At 63.2% G+C, this 27,536-nt stretch overlaps 1 protein-coding gene across 2 annotated transcripts; it reads left to right on the top strand.

Moving 5' to 3' along the window:
- Positions 1-1,137: 1,137 nt before the first annotated feature.
- SEMA3F (semaphorin 3F) lies at positions 1,138-25,098 on the top strand. Of its 2 annotated transcripts, XM_074913974.1 has the most exons (19): positions 1,138-1,280; positions 4,352-4,516; positions 14,026-14,186; positions 14,697-14,759; positions 15,377-15,496; positions 16,933-17,013; positions 19,195-19,288; positions 19,671-19,790; positions 20,688-20,827; positions 20,905-21,019; positions 21,228-21,297; positions 21,411-21,555; positions 21,672-21,894; positions 22,730-22,818; positions 23,138-23,179; positions 23,428-23,585; positions 23,664-23,731; positions 24,398-24,531; positions 24,612-25,098. In XM_074913974.1, the coding sequence occupies exons 2-19, from the start codon at positions 4,396-4,398 to the stop codon at positions 25,020-25,022; spliced, it is 2,355 nt and encodes a 784-aa protein (XP_074770075.1). In that variant the 5' UTR covers positions 1,138-1,280; positions 4,352-4,395; the 3' UTR covers positions 25,023-25,098. The 2 variants fall into 2 exon arrangements, with proteins under 2 accessions (XP_074770075.1, XP_074770076.1); XM_074913975.1 differs by lacking the exon at positions 16,933-17,013.
- The last annotated feature ends 2,438 nt before the right edge of the window (positions 25,099-27,536 follow it).

Below are 27,536 nucleotides of genomic sequence, written 5' to 3'. Positions count from 1 at the left end.
CTACAGCCCTCCGTCCTGTGGCCCTTGTGCCGGGACTGCCTTGGCTCCCCCATGCCCTGCTTTTGCCAAGGGAGCCTGGCCCCGAGGCATTGGTACCACCCTGGGGGGATGGCTCAGGCCCACCCGCCCACATGATGGGTCTAAGATCAGGGCACCCTCCCCTCCAGCATCCCTTTCTGTGCCTACCCCCTTTCCGGGGGAGGAGGCAGCCTGGCAGGCAGCACCGCAGAGGCCCCCAGCCTGGCGGGAGCAGAGCAGGGGAGCTAAGGCATGAGCCTGGCAACTGAAGAGCTCCAGGGTGCCCAGCTCGGGGCGGGAAGGACCAGGGCAGAGCTACGGGGCTCATCTGCACGGCACCTGCCAGCTGCTGCCCCGGGGGGAAGCACAGTGTAGTGTCCAGGGGAATGGCGCTGGGTAGGGATCACCCAGGGGCCGGCAGATCCTGGAGCAGGGGGCTATCGGGGGACTGGTGCTGGGCAGGGGTCAGCCAGGGGCCGGCAGGTCCCGGGGCGGGGGGATACCGAGGACCTAGAGCAGGGCAGGGATCGCCTGCATCCCCTGGGCTGAGGGCCAGGGGTCACCGAGGGGAGTAACCGGGGCGGGGGGCGGCAGGAGCAAGGTGGGGCCGGAGAAAGGAGCCCCGCTGCCTGCCCAAGGAGTTACCGTGTGTGGGAGGCGGTTTCTCGCCGGAGCTGGAGCTCTCACAAAGCCGCCGGCTCGCCGGAGCTCGGCTCCCCGCTGCCTCCCGCCGCCCCGGGCCGCCCCCCGTCGCCCGCCTCGGCAGACAAAGGAGGGACGGAGCTTATTCATTCACTTCCTTCGCGGGGCCGACGGGAGGGTGGTGGGCGCCGAAGGCCAACCGAGCCGCCCGCGGCCTCGCACGGCGGGGCGCCGCCGGCACGGAGCAACAAAAGGCCAGAGCCAGAGGTGAGCGGCGGGGGGCGGCGGCGGGGCTCGAACCCGCGGCCCCGGGCGGTGGGAGGGGCCGATGGGGCGGGGGCGTGTCTATGCAAATGAAGCCCCCCTGCGGCGCCCCGCGACGCGCGCACGGGCTGCGGCGCCCAGCCGGGTCCGGGCCGCCGCCGCCCCGCCCCCGCCCCGCCCCGCCCCGCCCCGCCCCGCCCCGCCCCGCCCCGCCCCGCCGCTCCACGGGCCGGGGCCGCGGCGGCAGTCGCGGCCGCGAGATGGCGGGGGGCCGCGGGTGCCCGGCGCGGCGCTGAGCCCCGCCGCCCTCCACACCCCCCACCCCCCCGCACAGCCGCCGGGGGACCCCCGCAGAGGTAAGGGCGGGGGCGGGCGGCGGAACGGGGGCCCGGCGGGGGGGGCGCCCCGAGAAAACTTTCCGCCGCTCGGAACTCGTGTGTGTGCGTGTGTCTGTCTGTGTGTCCGTGTGTCTCCCCCCGCCGCAACTTGCCGGTGAAGCGGGCAGGTGGGTCGTGGGGAGCGGGGGGGCTGGTGCCGGCGGTCCGGTGCTGGCAGCCCTGCCCCGAGCTGGCGGCGACACCGGGCGCTTCGCAGCCTCCCCACCGTCGCGCCTCGCAGGGGGGCGATGCAGGGGTGTCTCTGCCGGGCCCCCTCCCAGCCGGCCCCCTCACCCCCGGGAGCTCGCGGGCCGGCTGTCGTGCCCCGTTCCCGCTCGGGGCAGGCGGACGGTGCCCGGGGGGCTCGGTGCGGGCAGAGGACGGAGGCTGTTAGGGGGTCCGGGGGCGGGGGGGGCTGCGGCACGGCTCGGCGGCGGGTGGGTGACCGAGGAGGGGATGCGGGGGGACACACCAGAGAGCCCCCCAGCGCCGAGGAGCAGGCGGGCGGAGCCCGCGCCGGTGGGACCCCGAGCCCCGGTGGGTCCCCGGGCCCCGGCGGGGCTGGGGGTGCGGGGAGGGCAGGGCGCCGGGGGAGCGGGGGACAGACGGCTCTCCCCGGGGACAGGCCGGGCGTGCCGGAGGGCCGGTGGCGCAAAGTTGTGCAAAGTTATTTCCCGGGTGTGAGAGGCCGCGGTGGACGATGAGCATTATTTTTTATTTCTTCGCCCCCCCCCCCCCCCCCCCCTTCCCGCTGCCCATCCTGCCTGTATTTCTTTTCCCTCCCAAAACATTTCCTGCTCTCTCGGCTCATTTCTGAGGCCGCTGGGACCAGGAGGGTGGGCAGCCCAGCCTCCGAGCCCCCCGAGGCACCCCCTCAGCCCCGAGGTCTCGGCCCCCCAAAGGAGTCCCTGTTCCAGCCAAGAAAACCTTTCCTTAATTGTTTCGGCTCGGCGGCGCTCGGTTGACCGGCCTGGGGAAGGAGAATAAAGCCGAGCGGGATTTTGATCTTCCTGCGACGGCACCGGCAATGGCCAAACTTTAATTGCCAAAAAAAGCACCCCAACCCCAGCCAGCCCGGGTGCCGGGGGGGAGGAACGTGGCTGCTCTCCCCGGGAGTTCCCAGTTTCCCCAGAGCGCAGATGACCCTGGAAATAGAGATTTCCCGGCCAAGGTGCGCTCCAATGGGCCGTTTCCCTTTTTTGCTTCCTTGGAATTTGCCTTTCCCGGCCGGGCCTGGGTGCCCCCCGCTCGCCGCCGGCCCTTTCCCCCCTCCTCGCCCTGCGCTCGCTGCGCTCCCCTCCTCTCCCTCTTTTCCTTTGTTTGCCATCTCGCTCCCTGTCTCTGACGCGTACGCCGCTCCATCCAAATGCAATAGTGGGATTTGCCAGAATTATTTCCTAAAGCTGCCGGGGAGAGGGGGGGAGGTTTGGAGGGAGGGGGTGGTTATTTAAGTGCAACCAACTGGAGTTTTGGCTGGCGGAGGATTTGGGGGCTCGGGCTGTCCCGGCCTGACGCTGATGGGAAGGGCAGAGCCTGGTAATGGGTGGGAGAAGGGGGGGGCAGCCTGGAAGGGGACCGAATGCCAGTACAATGGAGCAGAGCTGGATGTGTGCGCAGGGGGAGAAGAAAAAAAATCGAAATATTTACTGACTCCAGAGGCAAGAGTGAGAAAAAAAATATTGAGCCCCAGGGAACGGTGGTGCCGCTGCGCTCTGGGTCTTGTCCCGCTGCTCGAGGAAGCATGTCACTAGAGGGGCCCCGGTGAGCTGCTGCCCTTGTCCCTCTCAGGGCTGGGGCCAGTGGTGTGGGTGCTGCGCACCCTGGGAGGGGTGGCCAGACCACCCGGGTGGTCTGCAGACAGAGCCCTGGGGTGCGGGATTGCCTCCCTTGCAGCTCAGCATCCCTCTCCCAGGGTGCCCCGAAGGGTTCCTGGTCATCCACCTGGCACCTTCATGTGTGTCAAGGGGCTGCGCGGTGGCAGCTGGCAGAGCTGTGGAGGGCATGTCCCCGTGGGGGTGGCGCAGTGGGGACCCCCCAGCACGGCAGGCTGGCAAGCAGCGCCTGTCCCGTGGCACAGAGCCCCTTTGGCTGGGCTGGCTGGGCGCTCCCCTGCTGCCCAAGCCCACCCGGGTACCACGGCACAGCGCATCCCACCCTGGGTGTGCAGCTCCCTGGGGATGCAAGGGGCTTCCCACCGCAGGCCTCCTCCCAAATCCTGTCCTGAGTCTCCTGGAGCCCCCCGGGAGCGTGCTGCCTCGGGAGAGGAACCTGGGCCCGAGGGGACAGTCCCTCTCTGCGAGGGGCAGTGGGGCACGCCAGGGGCACTGCGTGCCGTGCCGTGCTGGGGTGCGTGTGTGGCTTGCTGGAGGCAGCTTGGCGGACTCCGCTCAGTGCCGGAGCCCCAGGGAGTCCAGCTGCCTGGCACACAGGCAGGGCTTTTTTTTTTTTTCCTTCTTTTTCTTCCTCTTTTATTTATGAAAAAAAAAAATCCTTTTTTTTTTTTTTTTTTGTACGTTCTTGGAATAATGAAGTCCAGATTTCCTTCATGTTGGAAAGATTTGATCCCGGCTCTGCTTGCTGTGGCTTTGCTGGGGGCTGGGAGGAGAGGTGGGGAGAAGAGGGCTGGGGATGGGACCTTTCTGGGTGTCAGGATGGGGGGAGCCAGCCTGGCAGGGTGGGGATGCTGCAGGCTTGGGGGGGGCGAGGAGGGATGCTCCTCACCTGGGCAAGGCTCGCCGGCTGGGTGGAGGAGCGCGCTGCAGTGGTGCTCGCCGCTGTGCTCTCCTCGCCCTGCGCGCTTGGCTTGGCACCCAAGGAGGTGAGGCTGGGCACCCCCGACTCCTGCCCCCCACCCCCCCAGCCTGCAGAGTGGGGTTCAGCTGAGCCCCCTCCCCCTTCCTCTCCAGGACTGGCTCCCAGTCCTCCCCGGAGGATGCTGCGTGCCGGCGGGTGATGAAGAGCAGGATGGGGAGATGTGGGGCTTGTACCCCCCCTGGGGGGTGGTGGGTGCAGCACACTGATGTCCCTCCCCCCTGTGCCCTCTTTGGCAGGCTCGGCCCCCCCCGGTCTCCCCTGGACCTTGGCGCCCAGGCGCATGCCCACCATGCCCGTGGTCGGCGTCCTCCTTTGGGCCACCCTGCTGACTCTGGGGTGGCGGGCCACCCACGCCAAGGACCACGGCTTTGCCACCCCGAGGGTCCAGCTCTCCTTCAAAGGTAAGAGCCTGGCAGTGGGAGTCGGGGGGCAGGGTGGGACACCAAGAAGGTGGAGGAGGGCAGGGGCTGCTGCTCCTCCTCCTCCTCACCTGTGGGGTGTATCAGCAGGCTGCACCTCCAGAAATCTCCGTGGGGATTTGTATCCCAGTGTGGCTGAGCTCCCAGACTGGTCCCCTTCCCCAGTCTGGGGAGGCTGGTAGCCTGCCCAGTCCCCTCAATATGCTTCCCTTCACGGGTGGGTGGCTCCCTCCATCTGGTGAAGCTGGGTGCCGAGGTGCAGAGAGCCCCCCCCCCCCAGCAGCACCCCGAGTCCAGACAGCAGCTTGATGCCACCCCGACCCCCCCCCCCCCCCAGCTGGTATTAACGACTGGGAGCTGGCAGGGAGCCTGCAAGAGGCAGGAGGGGAGAATGCTGGGTGGGGGGAAGGGGCTTAACCCTTTGGTACCAGGGCTGCCTGACCTACCCAGCCCACTCTGGGAGCCAGCGGGGCACCCTCGGATCAGCTTTGGGGCACACGTTGGTCCTGAGCTCCTGCTGCAGGGTTGCTGAGAGGGGTCGGAATGGGGAACGATGAGCCAGGGCTCAGGGTTGCAAACCTTGAGGAGCAGAACAAAAATTGCCCCTGACAACACAATGTATTCGGTTCTACCATTGCCCTGGGCCCCGCTGGGGCTGGCTGCCCGCTTGGATGCGTCCCAGCCTGGGGATGTGTGTCAGGAGGGTGACAGGCACACGGAGCCTTGTGTCTGCCTCCCCTTGGGGTGCCGGGGGAGGCGAGCCTCCACGGGAGAGCCGGGGCTGTGCTGCGTGTGCCCTTGCCGTGCTGTCCCACTGTGCCTTTGCCCTCCGGTCACATACCCAACCGGCCAGCCCAGGGTGCGGTGGCAGAGCCCAAATTGAACGTGGCAGCTCCGGTCCGGCAGAGCCCGGCAGGAGGGGCTGGGGGGGCTGATGGCAAACATGGCGCAGGCAGGGAGAGCCGCTGGCGTTAAAGGCTGGTCTCATCAGGAAAAATGGCTGGTATGAAGAGGCTGGGGACAAGTCCAGGCTGGAAAGGAGTGAGCGGTTCCTCCCTGTATGGCAGGCACTGCTTTCCTCTCCAGAAGGCTGTTTTGGAGGGTTTTGGGGGGCTGCTGGAGCAATTTGGCCGCTGCCATTTCCCACCCAGGGATGAATCCCTTGTCCCTGCTCCCTCGCAGCTGCAGTGAGGGGAGGCTCCGGCAAAGGCCCGGCTGGACCCAGCACCCGCCATCCCGGCAAGGTGTGTGTTAACGCCTGTCACCATCCCACAGCCACCGGTGTGCCCCGGGCAGCAGGATTAATTCTGGATAAGCATGGTCGGGCCTGCTGTGCCGCAGGGTGGGGGCTGGTTTGGGGTTGGGTTTTTTGGTGCCGGTTTGGTGGAGCGGAGGTCCCTGACCATGCCCAGGGGACCTGGGAATGTCACCCAAGTTGCCTGTCTTGGGATCTTGAGTCTTTCTCCCTCCTACCTGGTCTGGTCTGGCAGGGCTCCCCCTGCCCTCGCTGCTCAGAGGTGAGTTTTGTGGTGGGAAAAGGGCCAGTTCGCAATTCCACATGGAGGAGAAATGCCGGTGGCGTGTCAAATCCGAGCACACTGGGATCGGGGAGGGATGCCACTCACCCCTTCCCCGCCCACATTCTTGCAGCAGCATGAGAGAGTTAGCCCAGGGTCTTCCTTGGGGGCCAGCCAGGAGCCGCATGCTGAGCCACTGGTAAGTGGCTTTTCCGAGTCAATAATCTGTAGGTGGCCTCCTTGAAGCCATGGGGCTGAGGGATGTGGGGTGGCAGCAGCACTTCCCAGCCATGCTCTTTTGCATGGGGAGCCAGGGATGGTACCCAAATCCCCAGCCCCAAATCCCCCAGGGCAGCTGCAGGTGGTGGCGCTGGGCGTGATGGGAGCTGGGCTGTGGGACACCGGTGTGATGAGTTGGGCTGGCCTGCAGGGACGTGGTCATGGTACCGCGGGGGACCTGGTAGCCATTGACACGGGCATGGCTGGAGGGATGCCTCTGGGCTGGGGTGCAGATCCCCTCCTTCGGCGTCCCTGGGCCAAGGTCCTGCCCTGTGGGACCGAGGTGGCTGTGGCCTTGTGCTGGTGCCTGGCTGGGTGCTGAGGAAGGAGCTGTGCTGGCGTGAGCTGCTGTGTCCCTGTTTTGTGTGTGTCCCCCCCCCCCGGCGCCTCGCCTCGGCCGTGCTGCCTGGAGCCCCGCCAGCCCCGGGAGCGTCTCTGGGTTTGTTTGCCTTTGCTTGTTATCGCGCGCCGGAGGTTTGTCGCAGCTCCCCGGGGCCTGCGTCATCCTCTACAGAGCCCCATAGTCTCCGAGAGCTTTAAAAAAAAAATTAAATTTATAAAATAACGAAGCAATAGGAAAGGGGCTGGAGCTGAGCTCCTTTGCCCCCATGCAGGGTGATGGGATGTGGAGGGTCATCCCCTGGTCCCCCCTGCCATCCCGTGACGCCCATCATCCCTGCCCGTCTGTCCTTCCCCTCAAGGCTTTCCTGTCCGTGTGTCGGTGGGAGGAAGGTGACCGGCACGGAAAGAACAGTGCAGGGAGCGGCTCCGGCACGGCTCCCTTTTGCCAGCAGCTCTTCCCAGATCCCAGCCCGGTGCCGGCCAGAAATAGGGTGGATATTTTTAATCATCTCCTTGCTAACAATTCCCCCCCCCCCCCTCCCATACACATCCTGCGGCCCCCTCTCACCGGGCCTTCCTCTGTGCCAGGGGCTTGGGCACCGGCGAGGTCTGTGCTTTCCCTGCGAGGATGCAGGAGGTGGTGATGATGATGATGATGGTGATTCATCCCTCTGTGTCCTGCTCCCCGTCCGGCGTGGGAAAAGCGTGCGGGAAGGAAGGGTGGGCTCTCTCCCCGCATCACTGTGGGAAGCCCTCGGGGTCAGCGCTCTCCATGGGGCTTCAAAGAGGGAGCCGCTCCCCACCCCCCCACTCCAGCGATGGGAACAGCAGTGCTGGCACCTCTCGGAAGAGACGCACAGAGGTCCAGCCGGGGGGCAGCCCTGGCCGGGAGGGGCCGGGTGAGAGGCAGGGCAGTTCCTGCATGGGGAAGAAAACACTTTAAAAAGAATAAATCAAGCGTGGAGTCTCCTCTTGGCTCTGCTGCCAGCCCCCTGTGTGACCATGCTCCTCCCCACCTTGTGCCTCAGTTTCCCCTCCCACCCCGCTGGCATCTCGGCCAGGGGACATCGGCACACTTGATCTGGGGCGGGGGGGTGGCAGATGGCTGGAGAGGAGCCCGGCGAGGGAGCCGTGTCCCCGGGGCCGCCCAGGCGCCCTCCTAAGCTGCTGCAGCTGTGGGCACTGCTTGGTGACAGCAGGCTGGGATAAACATGGGGGGGACACGGTACGGGGGGGTTGCATGGGCAGAGCCAAGGGCTCATGGACAGCCAGCCCTGGGAACGTGCCGGGAGGGCTGGTACCAGCAGTCCCCACCCTGGTGTGGGTCAGAGGCTGCCCTGGAGCCCTATGCTGCTCCTTGCACCCTTTAAAGGTGTGGGGGGGTGCTGCGGTCCCCTCTTCCATGCACTGGGGGACAGGGACAAGGGGCTGAGCCCTGCAGCCCCTAAGAGGATTTCTTTGGCTGGGGCAGTGGGAGGCTGTGGCAGGGTCTCCCCCACCCACCAGGACCGGCTGCTGCTGGGGCTGAGCCCCTGGGCTCCGGCTGCAAAGCTCCATAAGCTCCTTAACACCCACCCCCCAACCCCCCCCCCATGTAATTTCAGGCCCCCCAAGCCAATATCTAATAAGCTTGTTATCCCTCAAATTAATGCTGGTCCTTCTGAAGCAGCATGGCCCTTCCTGGGGTTCTGGCATGTGTGTCCCCCCATCTCCAGTGCTGCCGTCCTCTACCCGGAGCACCCCAGGCGCTGCCTTCCCTGCTGCCTTCTTGGCACGGAGAAAATGGCCTGGAAAAGCAACCACCTTGCACCCAGTGCCTTGCCCTGCTCTTGGGGGCTGCAGAAGTAAATATAAAAAAATCTTTTAAAAAGCCCTGAAGATGGTGGCGGGTGGGGACCCCTCAGCTCAGCTTTTTGCTTTTGAGTGGATGAAAGTGTTTTTTCTGAAGCCAGGCTCCTTCCTGAGGGGGTTTTCCTGCTGGCAGAGCATCCCCTGGCCCAGCTCCCTGGTGAGGACCGGGGTCACCGCCACCGAGTGATGCTCGGTGGGGACAGGGTTCCCCGTGCCAGCAGTGCTTGCTGGGGCATGTCCCCCCCACGAGTGCTTTGGGCAGGCTTGCCGGGGGATGAATCAGCGGTTTCAGCTGAAAAAATGTGGGTTTTCTTTTTGCTTCTTTTTTGTTGTTTTTTGGACTGCACCCAACTGGCCGGGCGGTGATGGTGAGGGGGGAGCAATCCGGCCAGCCCTGCTTTCATCCCAAGGGATTTGACCCAGGCGGCTGCAGCACCTGTCCCCTGCCATGGGGGCTGGTGGAATGGGTGCTGACATGGGGCGATGCTCCCGGGGGGGCTTGAGATGGTCGGGGGTGGAAGACAGTGAGCGGGAGCTGGAGCCATTTCATCTCCCAAGCCCCGGCAAGACGGCTTTGGTTTCCTCCCACCTGTGAATCGGTTAAATGGGAAAAGAGCTTGGCTGGGGGCCACGGAAACTCTCTTATTACATGTAATTAGCTTAATTACATCATAAATAACCCATCAAGGGGTAGCGGAGTGACGCTCAAACAAATAAGCAATTCTGTTTTCATCGGGCGACCCACCCAGCTCTTTGATCAGCCCCAATAAAAACAAATGCTTTAAACGCGCAAGGGGATGCATCCAGCCTCGCATCCCTCTCTCGACATCGCTCCCCATCCCTCCCCTCCACCAGGTACCCAAAAAGCTGCATCCCAGATTTCAAGCAAGGAAGAAATTAGGGGGGAGCATCCCCAAAATTTGGGGCACACTTATAAATTTGTGGGATATATTCCCTCCTGCATCCCCGCTGCCAACCCCGGCACCAGCATAGCTTCTCCAGCTGGCTTCGGGATGGAGCCAGGATTTGTCCCTGCTGGGCCAGGCTCCCTTGGGATCAGCTCTGGGCTTCTCCATTGGCATTTGGAGTGAATTCATTCGCCCCATGGAAAAAAAGGGCTCCCGAAAGACGTTGCTGCTGCCAGCCAGGGGGGAGAGCAGTTATTGAATATAAACATGCCGTGTAATTTACATGCTAATTATGTTGAATACGCTACAAGCCCATAATTAGAAACTAATTAGGTGAGAGCGCCTGTAATTGGTTTGGGGGGGGGTGTGGGGGGTGTGTGTGCAGTGATGGTGCACCTGGGGAGGTGACCCGTTCGAGTCTTAATGGTATTAACTCTTTGTGCTGGTGTCCTGGTAATGGTTGGGGGGGTTGGGGGGATTTGGAGGGCTGGGGGAGGAGGAACAGCCCCCCGGAATGCTTGGTTTATTGGGGACCCCCAAAATCTCCCCCTTGATTTGGAGATGAGCGCTGGCCCCCATGCCGATGGGTGATGGGTGGGGACCACTCATCCCTGCCAGACGGGGACAGTGGTGGCAGCCAGCAAGGGTGAAGGTGTGAGCAGCTGCTGGGCAGCTACTGGCACTGTAAATTCAGACCGAATTTGGCATTATGGGGGGAATTTGGGTTTGCAGAGCATGTAATCGGGTGGTGCTGCTCGCCGCCACCGCGGGCTGAGCTGAGCATCGCCTCTTGTTGCTGGCCAAGAGTCTGACTGGATCCTGGCCGCTGGCGTCGCTTGAGGGCACAGGGTAATTAAGCCTCAATGCCCGAGGCTACCAAATGATGCTGGGGAGGTGAGTCCCGGGGACTCAGTGTGGGGGCTCTGCAGGATGCTGTGAAGGGATGGTCCCCGGGGAGGCCACCCCGGCTGCGGTGCCGGACGGCTCCTGGCTCCGGTGCTGGGCAATTAAAATGGGATTAGGCTCCTGGCCAGCTGGGGAAGCTATGCTGGTGCCGGGATTGGCAGCGGGGATGCGGGAGGGAATATATGCTCATCAGGGCGCATCGGCTAACGAACCGGCTTCTCCAGTCCCGGGGGGGCTCCCCTGCTCCACCTCATCCCCAGAGACCCCTGTGTCTGCCGGGGGCAGGTCTGGGGGCACGGTGACAGTGGGGGATTAGGTGGGGAGGCCAGGGGGTGGCAGTTTGGGAGGTCAGAGGTTGGGGCGGATGCTCACCCGCTCCTCTGTCCCCTTTGGAGAGGGCGTCACGGGGCAGCGCGTCTGTCACCGCCCTGCTTGGGGGTGCCCCCTCTGATCGCTGGGGCGTAGGGGGCTGAATGGGGCCCCCAGTGGGGGGCCAGGGCCCTTTGTGCTGCTCGCCTTGTCCCCTGCTGAGTCCCAGGGCCGCCCATCCTGATGGACGTGGGATATTTGGGACCATCGCTGCCATGGGACCTTCCACCACTGGTGTTGTGGCACTGCCCGGCTCAGCCTCAGGGTCACAGCCGGGAGGGGAGGGCGAGGATGGGAACGTGTGCCCCCGGGAAGGTTGGACATGGTGTCCCCAGGCCAGGCAGTGATGGCAGATGCGGGAGTGTCCTGGCATGGGGGCTCCTGCCCAGTTTAACGATCATCCCAGGCCGTACCTGCACCAGGGCTGTCTCTGCCCAAGCGGGGTGGCTGGGTGCGCAGGTCCAGCGCTGGCAGCGGGTCCCCAGTGCTGGGGACAAGCTCTCCTGCTCTGCCTGCGTCACCGCGCTGCCGGAGCTGCCCTGCCCTTTCCTGGCTCCTGAGCTCTGGCCCCCACCAACACCAGCATCCCTCCGAGGGAGGCCCCAACAAATTCATCCCATGCACCCAGGGCACCGGGTGGAGCACACGCGCATGGAGGTGCATGTGCATACACACACACGCACACACACAGTGTATGGAGCACACACACACACAGTGTATGGAGCGTACACACACACGCACACACACAGTGTATGGAGCACACACACGCACACACACACAGTGTGGAGCACACACACACATGCACACACAGTGTATGGAGCACACACGCACACACACAGTGTATGGAGCACACACACACACAGTGTATGGAGCACACACACACACATGTGCATACATGCATGATATGGGTGCCTAGCTGCCCTCACACACACGCTTGCGTACACGTGCACACACACATGCACACACACTGCATGGGGCACATGCACACACACCTGCAGTGTGGGGACACGTGTGCACTCACCTTACACTGTACTTGCACGCAGAAGCTGCATGGGGCATGCTATACGCGCAGGCACACAGACTCTGCGCAGGGCAGCTGCTGGCCATGGGCCGGGCAGGGACTGGACCCGGTGTGCCATGGGACAGGCAGGGCATTGTGGGACAGGCAGGGGACACTGTTGGACAGGCAGTGGACGCCACGGATGGCAGGCAAGCCAGCATCGGCACAGGGAGCATCTGGCGCCCAGATGGGACAGGCAGGAAGAGGAGTGTGCAGTGGGGTGGGTGGGAGGGCGGGCAGCCCCCCCCCGGCCCCCCATTCTTTGCACTGTGCCGCCCCGCCTCTGCTGTGGTGGGGGGCAGCCCCCTGCCCGCAGCCCAAACCGCCAGCCCCTCCACGTGCCCACCATGCTCACCCCGTCCATCCAGCCCCGGCAGACGGGCAGACCCCCGGGCCGGCGGGAGGCTGATGTCACGTCCCATGACGCCGTTTCCCGCAGCCTGCCCTGGCGGGTTTCTGCCCCGTGGCGCCTGGCACGTACTGGCCTCACTGCTGCAGCTGAGCGGGGCCCAGCAGGCTGCGGGTGCCTTGCCACGCGGCTGGGGACTGGGCAGCACCACTGCCAGCTGTGGAACAGAGCGGGTTCTCCCAGTGACACCCGTGGGCATGGATCTAGCAATGCCTGGGCACCCCTCTGGCCCCTTGGTGTGGGCTCCCATGGATACCCTCCATTTGCCCTGGTCAGCAGGAAAGTGGGTGCCCACCCTGCCCTGGAGGTGCTCGCCCCCCTGCCAGCCCCTCAGCCCACTCCTGGGATGCCAAGCAGGGGTCCTCAGGGCTGTGCAAGGGGGTCTCTGGCACCACCGGGATGTCAGGGTGCAGGGCACAGCCCCCCCATCACTCCTGTTCCCCAAAGTGGGAAACCCCCAATGTTCCCAGGGTGCGCAGGATGGGAAGGGACCATGAGAACACCCGTGGGATATTGCCGTGGGACTGGGAGGCTGGAGGTCAGGAAGATCTGCAGGCGCTTGGCATTCTGGCTGGGAATGGCAGTTAGCGTCTGGAGCCCTGCCCGGCCCTGCCTGGAAGTCAGTGTGCTCCTTCCCGCTGCCGACGTGCGGGACCCTGCTCCACTCCCACCTGGGAAGCAGGGGTCCCCAGGGGCTTGCCCCGGCCCCAGCACCCAGCACCCACATAGGGCATGCCCCTGCATGAAGGGACAAGCTCTGCAGGGTGGGGATGCTCGTGGGGCCAGCATCCCATGGGAGTGGCAACCAATGGCTGGGGGTGGCATTCAAGGGGGGTGGCACCTCCAAAGGAGGTGGCATCTGGGGCAGATGGCATCCCATGCGGGTGGCATCCATTGGCAGGGGGTGGCATCTGATGGCTGTTGGTGGCATCCAAAGGCAGTGGCACGTCCAAAGGGGGTGGCATATGGGGAAGATGACGTGCCATGGGGGTGGCATCTGATGGCTGGGAGTGGCATCCAATGACTGTTGGTGGCATCCAAAGGGGTGGCACCTCCAAAGGGAGTGACATCCAGGGCAGATGTCATCCCATGGAGGTGGCATCTGATGACTGGGGGATGGCATCCAAAGGGGGTGGTGCCTCCAAAAGGGATGGCAGACAGTGTCCCATGGGGGTAGGGTCCTCTGTCTCGCTTGTGCCCTCGCCCCTGCTGCGTGGTCCTTGGCACCGGCCCACATCATCTGCAGCACTTCTGCCTTCCATCTGGCTGCCTCATTGCACTTGTGAATATTCATGACCCTCATTATCCTCTTTCACTCGTTGCTCCCACACTCAGTCTAAAAATAGGTTCCCAAGGGGGGATGGGGTACATGGGCGGGAAGAGTCTTGTCCCCTCCCCAGGAGCTGGCTCCTTGGGGTCCCAGCTCCCCCATCCAAGGAACCAGTGGCCTGGCTGGGACATGGGGTCACAGGGCAGGAGAGGGATGATGCTGGAGATTCTGGGAGCTGCAGGTTCTTGGCTGGGGTGCCAGGGTGCCCCCCCGCTTCATGCCCTGTCTTGGTGGGGAGCTCCACTCCCTGCTGTGGGGTGCTGGGTCTCCTGAGCCCAGATCCTACTGCCCCTTCCCCCGACCACACTTGGTTGTCCCAACCGGCCGTAAGCATCTCCGTCATTGTCCCATGTCCTGCGTGGAGGTGGCAGCATCGTGGTGCTCATGGAGGGGGAGGTGGGCACCACGGGGCCAGAAGATGGACACCTCCTCTTGCAGGATGTCCTCCAGCTGTAACAGGGATGGCACCGGGAAAGGCAGGGGTCCCTGGGGTGCTGACACCTGCCCCTTTGCCCCGCAGAGCTGAAGGCGACAGGCACGGCACACTTCTTCAACTTCCTCCTCAACTCCAGTGACTACCGCATCCTGCTGAAAGACGAGGATCACGACCGCATGTACGTGGGCAGCAAGGACTACGTCCTCTCGCTGGACCTCCACGACATCAACCGCGAGCCCCTCATTGTAAGCTGCCATCACAGGGTAGGGGGGACAGGTGGAAGGGGTGCAACCAGGCATCCGATGGGCCATTTCAGGTGCCAGGGCAAGAGCTCGCCCTCTACAGCTAGCTGAAAGGAGGTTGCAGAGAACTGGGGATGAGTCTCTTTAACCAAGTGGCAAGCGATAGGACAAGAGGGAATGGCCTCAAATTGTGCCAGGGAAGGGTTAGCCTGGATATTAGGAAGCATTTCTTTCCAGAAGGGGTTGTTGGGTGTTGGAATGGGCTGCCCAGGGCAGGGGTGGAGTCCCCATCCCTGGAGGTGTTTAAGAGTCAGGTCGACTTAGTGCTTAGGGATATGGTGTAGTTGGGAGCTGTCAGTGTTAACGTTAATGCTTGGACTGGATGATCTTCAAGGTCTTTCCCAACCTAGATGATTCTGTGATTCTGTGATTCGATGGGCATCACTGGTGCTGGTGGGGAAGAGGTGGGGCCGAGTGGGTGCCCTCATCTTCCCTGGGCTGGTGTCTCCGCAGATCCACTGGCCTGCATCCCAGCAGAGGATTGAGGAGTGCATCCTGTCAGGCAAGAACAGCAACGTGAGTGGCCACCACAAATCCCCTTCTGGTAGCAGTGTCGGGGCTGGTGGCCAGCATCAGAGTGGGATTCATGTCCTCATGTCCTACCCTGGAAAAGCCAGCCCTCCGGTCCCCTGTAGTGTGGCAGCATCTGCAGCCATGCTGAGAAGGGGTGGCACTCCAAGATGTCATGGTGTCCTGCCACCCCTTCTGTCCCAGCTGTGCGGGTCTTGGAGAGCTTCATGGGCGAGTAGGAGGTCAAGCTCCCTGCACTGTTTCCTCCCGCCATCCAGGGCTGGGCCCTCTGGTGTGCCAGCTCATGGCCCCTGCCAGTCCCATGCTGTCCCATACCCCGTGCCATCCCACGGCTGATGCCAGCTCACCAGCTATGCCAACCCATGACCATGCCAACCCATGACCATGCCAACCTGTGGCCTCACCCTAACCTATGGGCCGCATGCCATGTCCCAAGCCAGTCCATGCCCCATGCCAGACTCCCACCCTCCAAGGTCCTTGGCCTGCTTTCTCCCTTTCCCAGCTCCTACTCCATGGTCCAGCGGGGGATGCTGGCAGGCAGTGAGAAGGGAGGGTGCCCCTGTCCCCTTGCTGGCATTGGCACCTCCTCCTCTGCTTCCCAGGGGGAGTGTGGCAACTTCATCCGCCTGATCCAGCCCTGGAACCGGACCCACCTCTACGTGTGTGGCACTGGCGCCTACAACCCCATCTGCGCCTTCGTCAACCGTGGGCGCAAAGCCCAGGTGAGGGGCGGGAGGGATGGGGGGAGCTGAGTGGGTGCCTAGCCTAGCAGTGCCAGCACAGCCACTGTGGGATTGCAGCGGGGTGCAGGAGGGCGGCACAGCACGGCTCGGCTCTGACAGCTGGTGTTGGGAGGTTTGGGAGGCAGAGGGTTGGAGGACGATGGCAGGCTGGGAGGTGACTGTGGCTAACAGTGCTGTGCTGCCAAGCGGGGCCGAGCCATCTCTGCAGACTGAGGACTTCTCTTCACACGGGGACCGGGCTGCCTTATCTGGACCCTGACACTGGCTTCCATGTGATGTGCCCTCCCATCCCGCCAGCTGCAGCCACTGCTGAATCTCCACTGGGGCAAGGGACATGTCCCCCCCAGCTTCCCACCTGCCGCCAGGCTGCCGAGCCCCTCACCACAGATGTGAAGGATGCCTGGAACCATATCAGCACCAGCATTACACAGGCAGAACCATGGCAGGGGCTGTGCCAGTGCTTGTGGCCATGTCGGGGATGTCCCTGGATGGTTGTCACACAGCCCTGAGGACCACGGTGTGCAGCAAGAGTGGCATCAACACCACTTGCCCGTGGACTGGGTGCACAGCAGACAGAGGATCGCTTTCAGGACAGCCCTGGGAAGGAGCCAGTCCCTCCAAGTAGCAGCACGGGCATCCCAGGGGGCCCCAGGCCCTGCAGTGTCTGTGCCCTCTGTGCTGGGGTGGCAGGTCCTGGACCGTGTGCTCTCCTGTGGTCGGAGCAAGCTGGGTGTCATCACCCCAAGCCGAGGAAGGAGCACGGCGCTGGATGTGGAGGACGGGCATCTGCCCAACTGCTCCCAATCCTGGCACGGGCTCTGAGAGAGGTGGATGCTGCTTGGGCCACTCCAGATTGGGGCCATACTGGGACAGGACTGGGACTGGATTAGGAGCAGGCTGGGACCAGACTGGACAGTGGCAGCATTTGAGGAGGACCGGGGGTGCTGGTGCAGTTGAGGACAGCATCGCGTGTCCCCTCCAGCAGAGCCAGCAGTGGTGTGGCAGGGACAGGGGGATCCAGTGACCCTGCGGTGCCGGTAACTTCCCCCGCGCCGTGGCTCGGTGCTGGGGCCTTGCTCCTCTGCACGGGGTGCTGCCAGCTGGGCGCAGGTGCCCTGGGTGTGAGCCCAGCTTGGCTGGCTGCAGGCAGCCACCTCTCCGCTCTCTCCTGCCCCATGTCAGGGCACCCCAGTTCTGTGGGAGAGAGCAGAATCCGTCCTGGAGAAGCACCTGCTGGAGGCCAGCCCAGCCTGCAGCATCTGGGGACCCCCACCAGCACCACCTGGGGGGGATCATGGCTCTGCTGCTTCATGAGCACCCATCACCCCAGCTCCTGGTGTCTCCCTGCCCACCCCTGCCCTGGGGGGTCTGTGCCCCCGCTGGCGCTAACTCTCTGCCCTGCTCCTTTTCCCCAGGGGTTTCCGCCGAGCCAGCCGGGAGGCCGGGAGAGCAGATCCGCCGATGGCCCCCTCAGCCCGAGACCAGCACAAAGCAAGGTGGGAACCAGTCTGGGAGCCCGCCGCAGCCGTGCCCACTTCTCCCCTGGGGCGTGCCAGAGCCACAGGCTCCTTCTCCTTCTCACCGGCATGTGTCCAACCCCCGTGCCGGGCGCCCCGTGCCATGGGCATCCCCGCCATTTCCTTCCCTCTCAGCACAGAATCCTCCGGCCACCGGCCTGGCATCTGCTCTCCTTCTCTCACTAACTCCTTCCTCCCAGGCCGTGTACGGGCCCACTGTGGGGGACACTGTCAGGGATAGTGGCTCTCCCTGATGCTGCCAGCTTTGCCTAGTTCCCCCCTTGGAAGTAGAGCCACATGTCAGCAGAGCCATGGGGCTCAGGAGGGTTCAGGGGAGGATGCCAAGGTGATGTGCAGGAGGTGTTTTGGTAGGGTCTACAAAAACATCACTGAGCCACTGCTTCGCCCTGCCCCGGGAGGGGCTTGTGTCATCCCAGGGGTCAAGCGGGCTCAGGGAGGCGATGGTGTCCTCAGCTTCTGGGGACACCCAGCATCCAGCCCACCCTGACAGTGTCACCCCTCGAGCCTCTCCCCTCTGGACTAACATGGGTCAGTGCATGGGCCGGGGAGTGTGTGGGGCGCGGGCACCCTGCGGCAGCTTGGGGCTCCACCCTGCCCGTCCATCTGTCCCCCGGCCCCTCTGCTCCAAGGGCGGGTGGTAGTGGGACAAAGGGCAACGCTCAGCCATGAGCATCTTGCCGTCTGCAGGCAGCTCCTGCCGATTTCCCCACTGCCAGCTGGGGAAGTGCCATTGCCATTTCAGTCCTCTCGGGCCCCCCACTGGTTCCTCCCTCCTTGCCGGCTCTGGCTCCAGTATCCGCATGGAGAAACTCCCTGATGTGTCTCCCTGTGTCACAAATGGGGGCTCCCTGGGGGCTGCCAGCACCCACTTTGTGGCAGCTCCAATGCATTTCAAGGTGCATTAGCCAAACGGCTGTGCCAGCACCACGACGGCTTGTAGGTTGCCTGACCAGGTGGGTGAGATGGTGCAGCCAGGGCCAGGGCCGCACTGGAGAGCCAGGTTGTCCCTATGAAGGGTTTCCCAAGTTCAGGAGTGGGGCCAGCGTTGGGCAGAGCCTTTTGCGGTAGTGATGATGGCGCAGGTGACATGGTGAAGTGATGGGGATGGCAAAAGCATGGCCGTGCCCACCTCTGGGGCTGGGGTGCCCCAGGAAGGGCTGGTGTGAGCAAACCCTCCAGTGGGCGATGTGCACAGTGAGTGTCCTGGCCTTTCCCGGAGCCGGGGACTCTGCTCACCTCTCGGCAGAGGGTGGCCACCACCATGTCAGTCACCCCTGCATCAAAGCCAGGGCACAGGGCCAGTGGGCAGCTCCACCAGCTCGATTTGTTTGCCTGAGGTTCCACCCCCATGCCTGGGGTCCCGGCAGGTGCTGCTGCTTCATCCTGGCTGTGGGGATCTGCACGCCAGGGATGAGGGGTGACCTGGCTGGGATAGCCTGGCTCTGCGTGCCCTCAGCTGGCACCAGCACAGGATTTTGTGTGCATCTCTGGAGGCAGCATGGGTTTCGTCCCTGGCTGGGGACATGTGACGGTGCCGACGATGGCCTTGGGAAAGGCAGAGGCAATGGCAGGAAGATGGCTCCTAATGGTGACAGCAGGGAGATGGCTCCTAACAGCGTGGGCAAATGCCCTGGAGCAGGCACAGCATCTCACCACAATGCCACCCTGGTGGTGCCTGCTGGAAAACAGGCAAGAGGAGTGTGCCAGGTTCATCAGCCGAGCTGTGCCGAGGTGTGCCACTGGCCAGACCCCACCTGCTGAAGCTGCTGGAGCTGCGTGACCTGGAGCCGGCCAAGCGGTAATGTGCAGGATGACCATCTGGAGCAAAGCAGCAGCCGGAGGGAGATGTTTGCCCAGAAGCAGATCTGGGAGGTGGATGCTTCATTTCAGCCTGGCAGCTCAGCCAAGTCTCCAAGCAGTGGAGGGCACAGAGAATCACCCAGCAACGTTGGAGGAGTAGCTTGTCGGGGCTTCAGCTTCTCAGGGGCCCTGCAGACCCCTGGTGTGGTCCACCTGCCTCTGTCCTCACTGCTGGGCTCCATCCCAGAGGAGGCTGCCTTTCCCAGTGGGCTTTGGAAGGTGCCACAGGGATGGAGGGGTGAAAGTGTAACCAGCTCCTCCATTTGCTTCCTTCCCCAGGATTATATCTTCTACCTGGAGCCAGACAGGCTGGAGTCGGGCAAGGGAAAGTGTTCCTACGACCCCAAAGTAGACACCGTCTCTGCATTAATAAGTGAGTCCTGTAGCTCCCAGGGGCCAGTGCTGCCTGCCTTGGGCAGAGGGAACATGCAGGCGAGATGGGACAGCTACTCCCACTGTCCTCCTGTGATGCCCAAATATCCTCCACGAGTCAGGTTCCTGCCCCTGCCACCCCTGCCCGCTCCAGCTGCCGATGGCCGGGCACCTGGGATGCCCAGTCCTTGGGCACCTGACCCAGCAGAGGTGAGGGTTCTCATTACAGACCAGTGGCAACCTCCCAAGCTCTCTGGGATGGCCGCAGGACTCCTGGTTGCCTGGTGGCTACTGGCTGGGGTTGGATGGAACCCCGGGGCAGTGGGAGAAAGTGGGTGGATGGGACTAGGTGGGGGTCCCCAGCTGATCTCTGCTCTCTGCAGATGAAGAGCTCTATGCTGGTGTCTACATTGACTTCATGGGCACGGACGCAGCCATCTTCCGCACCATGGGCAAGCAGACGGCCATGAGGACAGACCAATATAATTCACGCTGGCTCAACGGTGAGTTCGGGTGTCACTGGCTCAGGTTCCCTGGGGACCCCATGGCTCCAGCCCTAGAGATGAGACCCATCATGTTGTACTGTGTCCTCGCAGGACAGAGACAGTAGCCAGCATGGGCAGGTGGGTCGGTGGTGGTGTGGGATGGATGGATGGATGGATGGATGGATGGATGGATGGATGGATGGATGGACGGATGGACGGAAGGAAATCTATGCAGAAGACCAGAGGGATAGCTGTGTGAGGCAGTGACAGATGTGCCAGGAGCTTTGCTGGGCGGCAGGAGCAGCCAGCTAGTGAGAGATGGGGCTGACTCTGCTGGAGTCTGTGCGTGGGTTTCTGCGGTGCTGAGATGTCAACCACATTGCCTGCAGTCAGTGACCCCGAGCGTTCATCCTGCCCCCCTCGGAGCACCCCTGCCCACGGGGCGGCAGCTGAGTAAACAGAGCAGAGCAGATGGGATGATCCTGCCGGGCCGGGGAGCCAGCGGGGCGGTAACCCGAAGAGGGGGAGCTGTCAACGCAGGCTGGGCACCAGTGATGGATGGCAGGGAGAAGCTTCCTGAGAAGCTTCCAGGCAGTGTGATTCCTCCCTGGGGGAAAGACATTCCCACCATCCTGCTTATAGAGCTGCTGGAGCTCTCCACCCCGTGGACTTCAGGGATGCCACTGGGGACCTCAGGGGTGCTCCAAGCCCCTCCTGGAACACCGATGACTGCCAGAGAGACCCAGTTCCTCAACCCACCTCTGTAGCTCTGGTCCAGATCCAGCTCTCACCCTGCAACCACAGCAGTGCTTTTCCAGGAGCAGGGTGATGCTGGAAAAGGAGGGCTCAGCAGCCTGCTGCGACACGGGGCAGGGGGTGCCACTGGGCTGATATTGCCATGCCATGCTGTTCCAGACCCAGCTTTCATCCGTGCCCAGCTCATCCCCGACAGCAGCGAGAGGAATGATGACAAGCTCTACTTCTTCTTCCGAGAGAAGTCAGCCGATGCCCCGCTGAGCCCTGGGGTCTATTCCCGCATTGGGCGTATCTGCCTGGTAGGTGAAACAGCAGGCAGGCAGGGGAGTGGGCAGGGGCGTGAGCAGGGCTGAGCATGGGGGTCCCTCCATTGCAGAACGACGATGGGGGCCACTGCTGCCTTGTGAATAAGTGGAGCACCTTCCTGAAGGCCCGTCTTGTCTGTTCCGTGCCAGGACCTGACGGGATTGAAACACACTTTGATGAGCTCCGTGAGTGGACAAGGGAGGGGGACAAGGGGTCCTTCTTCACCCCTGTGGGCTTAGAGGGTACCCTGGGGAGAGCTGATGACCCCCAGTTGCTGCCCCTCTCATCTTACTCTCCCATGGGGAGCTACTTTCTTCCTTTCCTGATGTCCCTGGGTGCAAGGGGTCCCTGCCCACCTTCCCCATGGTGACACCCCCATCTTTCTGTCCCAAGAGGACGTCTTCATCCAGCAGACTCAGGACACCAAGAACCCCATTATCTACGCCGTGTTCTCTGCTTCGGGGTGAGTGTGACCCTTCCAACACAGAGCAGTGGAGGGGGGGGGGCCCAGCTGGGTAGGGGTCCTGGCAATGGGCAGCACCAAGCCAGAGGGTGGCAGCAGGTTGTTTTTCTCAGGTCGGTCTTCAAGGGCTCTGCCGTGTGCGTCTACTCCATGGCTGACATCCGCATGGTCTTCAACGGGCCCTTCGCGCACAAGGAGGGACCCAACTACCAGTGGATGCCCTACACAGGCAAAATGCCCTACCCCCGGCCAGGCACTGTAAGTACCCTTTGGGCACGTGTGGTGGGGTGAGCCAGCACCTGCGAGGCAGCCAGCACCCTCAAACCCGTGCTCGGATACCGGGTCACCGAGCACTGGTGACATTTGTGCCGTAGTGCCCTGGGGGGACCTTCACCCCATCCATGAAGTCAACCAAGGACTACCCTGATGAAGTGATCAACTTCATGCGCGCGCACCCGCTGATGTACCACGCTGTCTACCCCACCCACCGCCAGCCGCTGGTGGTCCGCACCAACGTCAACTACCGCTTCACCACCGTGGCCGTCGACCAGGTGGATGCGGCAGACGGGCGCTATGAGGTGCTTTTCCTGGGCACAGGTACCCACGCCGCGCACCGCGGGGAATGCAGCATGCTCCGGCGCGGCCCCGGAGGGCACGGGCACCACCAGGGCTGGCCAGAGCACGGTGCCCTCCACCATGCTGGAGCAGGGTGAGGGGCTGAGACCCCCCCTGAGATCCCTGCCCCTCCTCGAGGCTCCAGCCTGGTTCTTCCCCTGCCCCAGTGCCCATCCCACAGACTCCACCACCCAGTCTCGTCCTTCCCTTAGCCCAGTTCCCATTCCTGGAACCAGCGATCCAGCATGATACCTCCCGTCCTAGGGATGCCAGCATCCAGCCCAAGTCCTCCCCCTGCCCTGCTGCACATACCAGGGGCCCCACCATCCAGCCTCATCATTTCCCAACCCCAGTGCCCATCCTGTGTGCTTCCTGTTGCCCATTCTAAGCCCATCATCATCCAACCTTCTGCCTTCCCTTCCCAGTTACCCACCCTAGAGGCACCAGCATCCAGCCCTGTCCTTTCCTGGCCTGCGTCCCCATCCTGGGGACACTGTCATCCAGCCTGGCGCTTCTTCTGCTCTAATGTGCATCCCAGAGCCCTCAAAACCCATCCTGGTCCTTTCTCTGCCCCCTGTGCTTGTCCCCAGCTGCCGTCCCCACCCTGCCCTGGGTGGTGGCAGTCCCTAGCCGCAGGCGGTGACCTGAGCTGGTACACTGGACCCTGACAGTCACCTGCTGCGGCAAGGGAGAGATGGGGATGGGCTTGGGTGGATCCTTCCTCCCCCCAGCCCCAGCAGGGACCCACTTCCCAAGAGGGGAGGGCGCAGGTGCCCAGGGGTGGCACTGAGTGCCCGGGCACCATGGTGTCTTGCAGATCGGGGCACTGTGCAGAAGGTCATCGTGCTCCCCCGGGATGACATGGAGACAGAGGAACTCATGCTGGAGGAGATTGAGGTGTTCAAGGTAAGGGCTAGCCTGTCCTCCACCCTCTGCTGAGTGTCCTTGACCCAGCCAACCAGGCCCTTGGCACATCAGCCAGCCCCCTGGGACACCAGCCAGCCCCTTGGGACATGAACCATCCCCTTGGGACACCAGCCAGCCCCTTGACCGGCTCTGGAGGGACCCCAAGCATGGGTCTTCCTGACTGCTGCCTCTTCACATCTCCTCCTCCCCGCCCCTGCCTGCCCCAGCTGCCTGCAGGGGCTCTGGGGTGCCCACCCCAGGACTGCAGCATCAGGCCAGGCGGTGGCCCTCTATCTCCTTCGCTCCTACTCCCGTCTAGGTGCCGGCACCCATCAAGACAATGACCATCTCCTCCAAGAGGGTGAGTCATAGCATGTGGCAGGGGCCTGAGCAGATCCTGTCACAGTCCTGGCAGTGGCACTGCCTGGTGTCACTGCAGCACCAGAGTGGGAGGCACAGGGTGACTCCAGTGCAAGCTGGCTTGGGTGGCCCTGGGTGATTCTGATGTCTTGGCCAGTCTCTGTACTGGGAGGCTGCAACTCATTCTGGGGGGTCCTTATGGGTGGGGAAGAGATAGCATCTCACCCTGTCCTCTTTGTGCCCCAACAGCAACAGCTATACGTGTCCTCGGCTGTAGGTGTGACCCACCTGGCCCTGCACCGCTGTGACATCTACGGGGAAGCCTGTGCTGACTGCTGCCTGGCCCGGGACCCTTACTGTGCCTGGGATGGCAGCGCCTGCACCCGCTACTCTGCCTCCTCCAAGAGGTAGGGGGGCCAGGGGAGAGCAGCAGGGAGGGACCCCCCGGCCCCAGGCTCCCCTGCTCATCTCCCACCTCCCCGCAGGCGGAGCCGGCGGCAGGATGTCCGGCATGGCAACCCCATCCGCCAGTGCCGAGGCTACAACTCCAACGGTGAGTGAGGTCTGGGGCACAGCCCCACAGCATGGGGGGGCAGCTGGGGGGACGTGTGGAGAGCAGGGGCAGGGGGTGGGCAACAGCCACAGGGGGACATGAGAGGATGGATACCCTGGTGGGTTGTTGGTTGTGTGGGTGGATATACGGGAGGAGGGTGAGCATGGAGGGATGGATGATCAGTGGATGAACTGATGAAAGAATGGATACACTGAGGGGGAGAAGGAACATGAATGAATGGATATGTTGAGGATGAAGATGAACACAGATGCATGGGTTGGTGGGTGGGTGGATGGGTGGATGGATGGACAGACGGATGGATGGACAGATGGATGGATGGATAGATACACTGGGGAGTAGGATGAACATGGATGGATAGATGGATATGTTGGGGAGGAGAACAAGCAGATTTGAATGGGTGGATAGAGATGGATGGATGGATGGATGGATGGATGGATGGATGGATGGATGGACGGACACCTTTGTGGAAGCAGGGCTACACTAGAGGAGGAGAAGCACACTTGCTAGGGTGGCTGGGGAGCAGGCAGACCTGTGGGTGGGTGTAGGCAGGAGCTCTCCCTTGGAGAGCCAGTGGGCTGGGCAGGAGGGCAGCGGGGCAGGGGCACGGAGGCACGTGACCCGGCTGCCCATGACCCACCCCTGCAGCTAACAAGAATGCGGTGGAGGCCGTGCAGTACGGGGTGGAAGGCAGCACCGCCTTCCTGGAGTGCCAGCCCCGCTCGCCCCAGGCCAGCGTCAAGTGGCTGCTGCAAAAGGATAACAGTGACCGACGGAAAGAGGTAGGGTAGGGTGCTGTGCCGGGGGTGCCGGGGCGGGCTGGGCGCCAGCCGGCTGAGCCATGCCACCTCTCCCTCCCCAGCTGCGGGTGGAGGGCCGGGTGCTGCGGACGGAGCAGGGCTTGCTGCTGCGTGCCCTCCAGCTTGCCGACAGCGGCCTCTACTCCTGCACCGCCACCGAGAACAACTTCAAGCACACCGTGACCAAGGTGCAACTCCGCGTCCTCAGCAGCCGCGCCGTCCACGCCGTGCTGGTCCAGGCGGAGACCCCCCCCGGCCTGCCGGGTGCCCCCACACCCCGCTACCAGGACCTGCTGCAGCTCCTAACCCAGCCCGAAATGGGACTCCTGGACCAGTACTGCCAGGGCTACTGGCGGCACACAGCTGCCAGCCCCCCCCAGCCGCTGGCTGGCCTCAAAGCCAAGGAGCAACAGGAGCAGAAGAAGCCTCGAAACCGCCGGAATCACCAGCCAGAGACCTACGGGCATACATGAAACCATCATCAGGGACTTTGCTAGCACAGTGGTCTATTTTTCCCCCCTTTTAATATTAAAAATATCTATAAATAAATATATATATATATATATACATCCATGCACACACGCACGCAGACACACGCACTCCCCCCCTCCCACAGGAAACAGTATTTATTTGTAGGTTGTACGTAGTCACTGGGGCAATGCAGTCCCCCACATCCCAACCCTGGAGAGGAGTAGGGACCCCCAGGGCAGCCGCAGCCAGCATCACTGTCCCCCCCCCTGCCCCAGGACCCCAGAATCCTGGAGTATGGGGACTACCGGGCGCTGCAGCTGCTGTCTTCGCGTAGCTGGGGCATGGCAACACGCCGGGGGCCAGAGTTTCTGGGTCCCAGTGTGGGAAGAGGAGATGCCATGGGGAGGGGGACAAACACCATCCAGAGGGGGATGAGGCAGAAGGAGAGGCAGCAACAGACAAGGTCTGCCCACCCACAAGGTGAGCACAACCCTTGCAGCTTCGTGCCTCAGTTTCCCCACTTGATTGTTGAAGAGCAAGTGCTTGCCATGGGGAAGCTGCAGACCACCAGGCAAACCTAGGAGAAGGGGGCTGTGGGGCCAGCATATGTGGCCCTGTCTGCTCCTGGGGGGCTTGGTGGGGGGGAGACAGGACCCTGAAGACAGGACCCAGATGTCCAGGCCATGGCGGGTTGGGACTAGGCTGGGGTCTTTGGGTGGGGAAGGGAAGAAGGGGCCAAGCTGGGGTAGAACCTCAAGCAGCCACCAGTGCTCACTGCAGCCACAGGTGTTTGGGGCACCCAGCCCATCAACTGCCCCCTCAGGGCATCCTGGCAGGGTTGGGGGGTGTAAATATTTGTACATGGGAAGCACAAGGGCAGCTGGGGCCGAGCAAGTGCCCCTCGCTGCAGCCGGGGGCACCCCCAAATAAACACTGGCTTTGGGACAGATGTGGGCGCCTGCGTGTGCTCTGTCAGGGACAGGGAGCGGGCAGGCGGGGCCTGCGCTGCTGCCGGGCCCCCTGTCACATAATGCCCTTAACTCTGCCCCTGAGCCCTGCTGAGGGTGCAGAGAGCTGGACTGGAGCCAGGTGGGGAGCAGAGTGGGCCCTGGGAATGCACTGGGAAGCCAAGGGCATTGGATGGCATTAAGGGTGCTGGGGGAGGGGGCAGTAGGCAGGCTGGGGGGGTCACAGGGAGGTGACAGTACAGGGTGGTACTGCCTGGGTGTTAGGGGTACGTGGGGGTGTATGCTGGGCTAGGCTAGTGGCCAGTACTGGGTGTTTTTGAAGGCACTGGGAGCATGCAGAATCAGTACTGGTGGCACTGGGGAAAGTACTGGAGCACTAGGATTTGGTACTGGGAGCCGATACATGGTGGTACCGGGGTTGTGGGGCAGAAGAGGACACTACAGGAGGCACTGGGTGTGATAGTGGGTGATACTGGGCTGTACTGGGGGCACTTTGGTCGTGCAGCAGAGAGTAAGGGTGGTACTGCGCTCCTCTGGGCAGTCCTGGGAGGCACTGGGGTCAGTGCCAGGATGTCCTGGGCTATGCTGGTGGCAGTGCTGGGCACACTGGTGGCAGTGCAGGGCAGTACTGGGAATGGTGGAGTGCTATACTGGAAGCGGTAGAGGGCTGAACTGGGAGTGGTGATCTGCACTGGGGTTGCTGGGCTGCACTGGGAGCGGTGGAGGGCTGCGCTGGGGGCGCTCCCAGCTGTGCTGGGTCCTTTCGCCCCCTGGCGGCCGATATGGGCGCTGCAGGATCCCCACGGTGCGGGGGGGGCACTGGGGATAGCGGGGGGTCGGGACAGGAGGGCACTGGGCTCTACTGGGACACCTGGGGGATGAGCTACGGCGGGGCCTGGGGACACTGGGGCAGAGCGACACAGAGGGGTGCCTGGGGCGTCCCTGGGGACACTAAGTCTTACTGGGGTGGCCACGATGGCAATGGGGGGGACTGGGGACGTGGAAGTGGGGATCTGGTGGCCTAAGGACACTGGGGAGGGGTACGAAGAGGACAATAGCGGGGGACACTGCGTTGGCATGGGAGCAGGGGGGTGGCACTGGGGTGTGCCTAGACACTGGGCAGGGCTTTGTGGGGGGGCTGAGGGGGCCTGTCCTGAAGACCCTGTGGGGGTTACTGGGATTGCTTGGGGACACCGGGGGGATACTGGGATTTCTCCTTAGGATACTGGGGAGTGTTACTGGGGAGGGTCTGGGGGACCCTGGGGAGCGTACTCAAGCATCCTGGAGGATATTGTTCAGGTGTTGCTGGAGGGGCCTGGGGACACTCCCGGGGGGTGATACTAAGCTGGTCTGGTGACACTGGGAGTGTACTGGTGGGTGGCTGGGGACACTAAGGAGTGCACCCAGGGACGGTGGAAGGTCCTGGAAGGAGCCTTGGGACACGGGGTGGAGTGACTGTGGCTGGCATTTGGTCACTGTGGGGGGGTGCCCTCAGGGACACCGGGCACAGGAACCTGGGGACACTGGGATGACTTGCTGTGGGGGCTG

The sequence above is a fragment of the Athene noctua genome, chromosome 10 (genome assembly GCF_965140245.1).
Source record: "Athene noctua chromosome 10, bAthNoc1.hap1.1, whole genome shotgun sequence".
In the NCBI taxonomy this organism is placed as follows: domain Eukaryota; kingdom Metazoa; phylum Chordata; class Aves; order Strigiformes; family Strigidae; genus Athene; species Athene noctua.
This window is presented reverse-complemented; position numbering and strand designations above follow the sequence as displayed.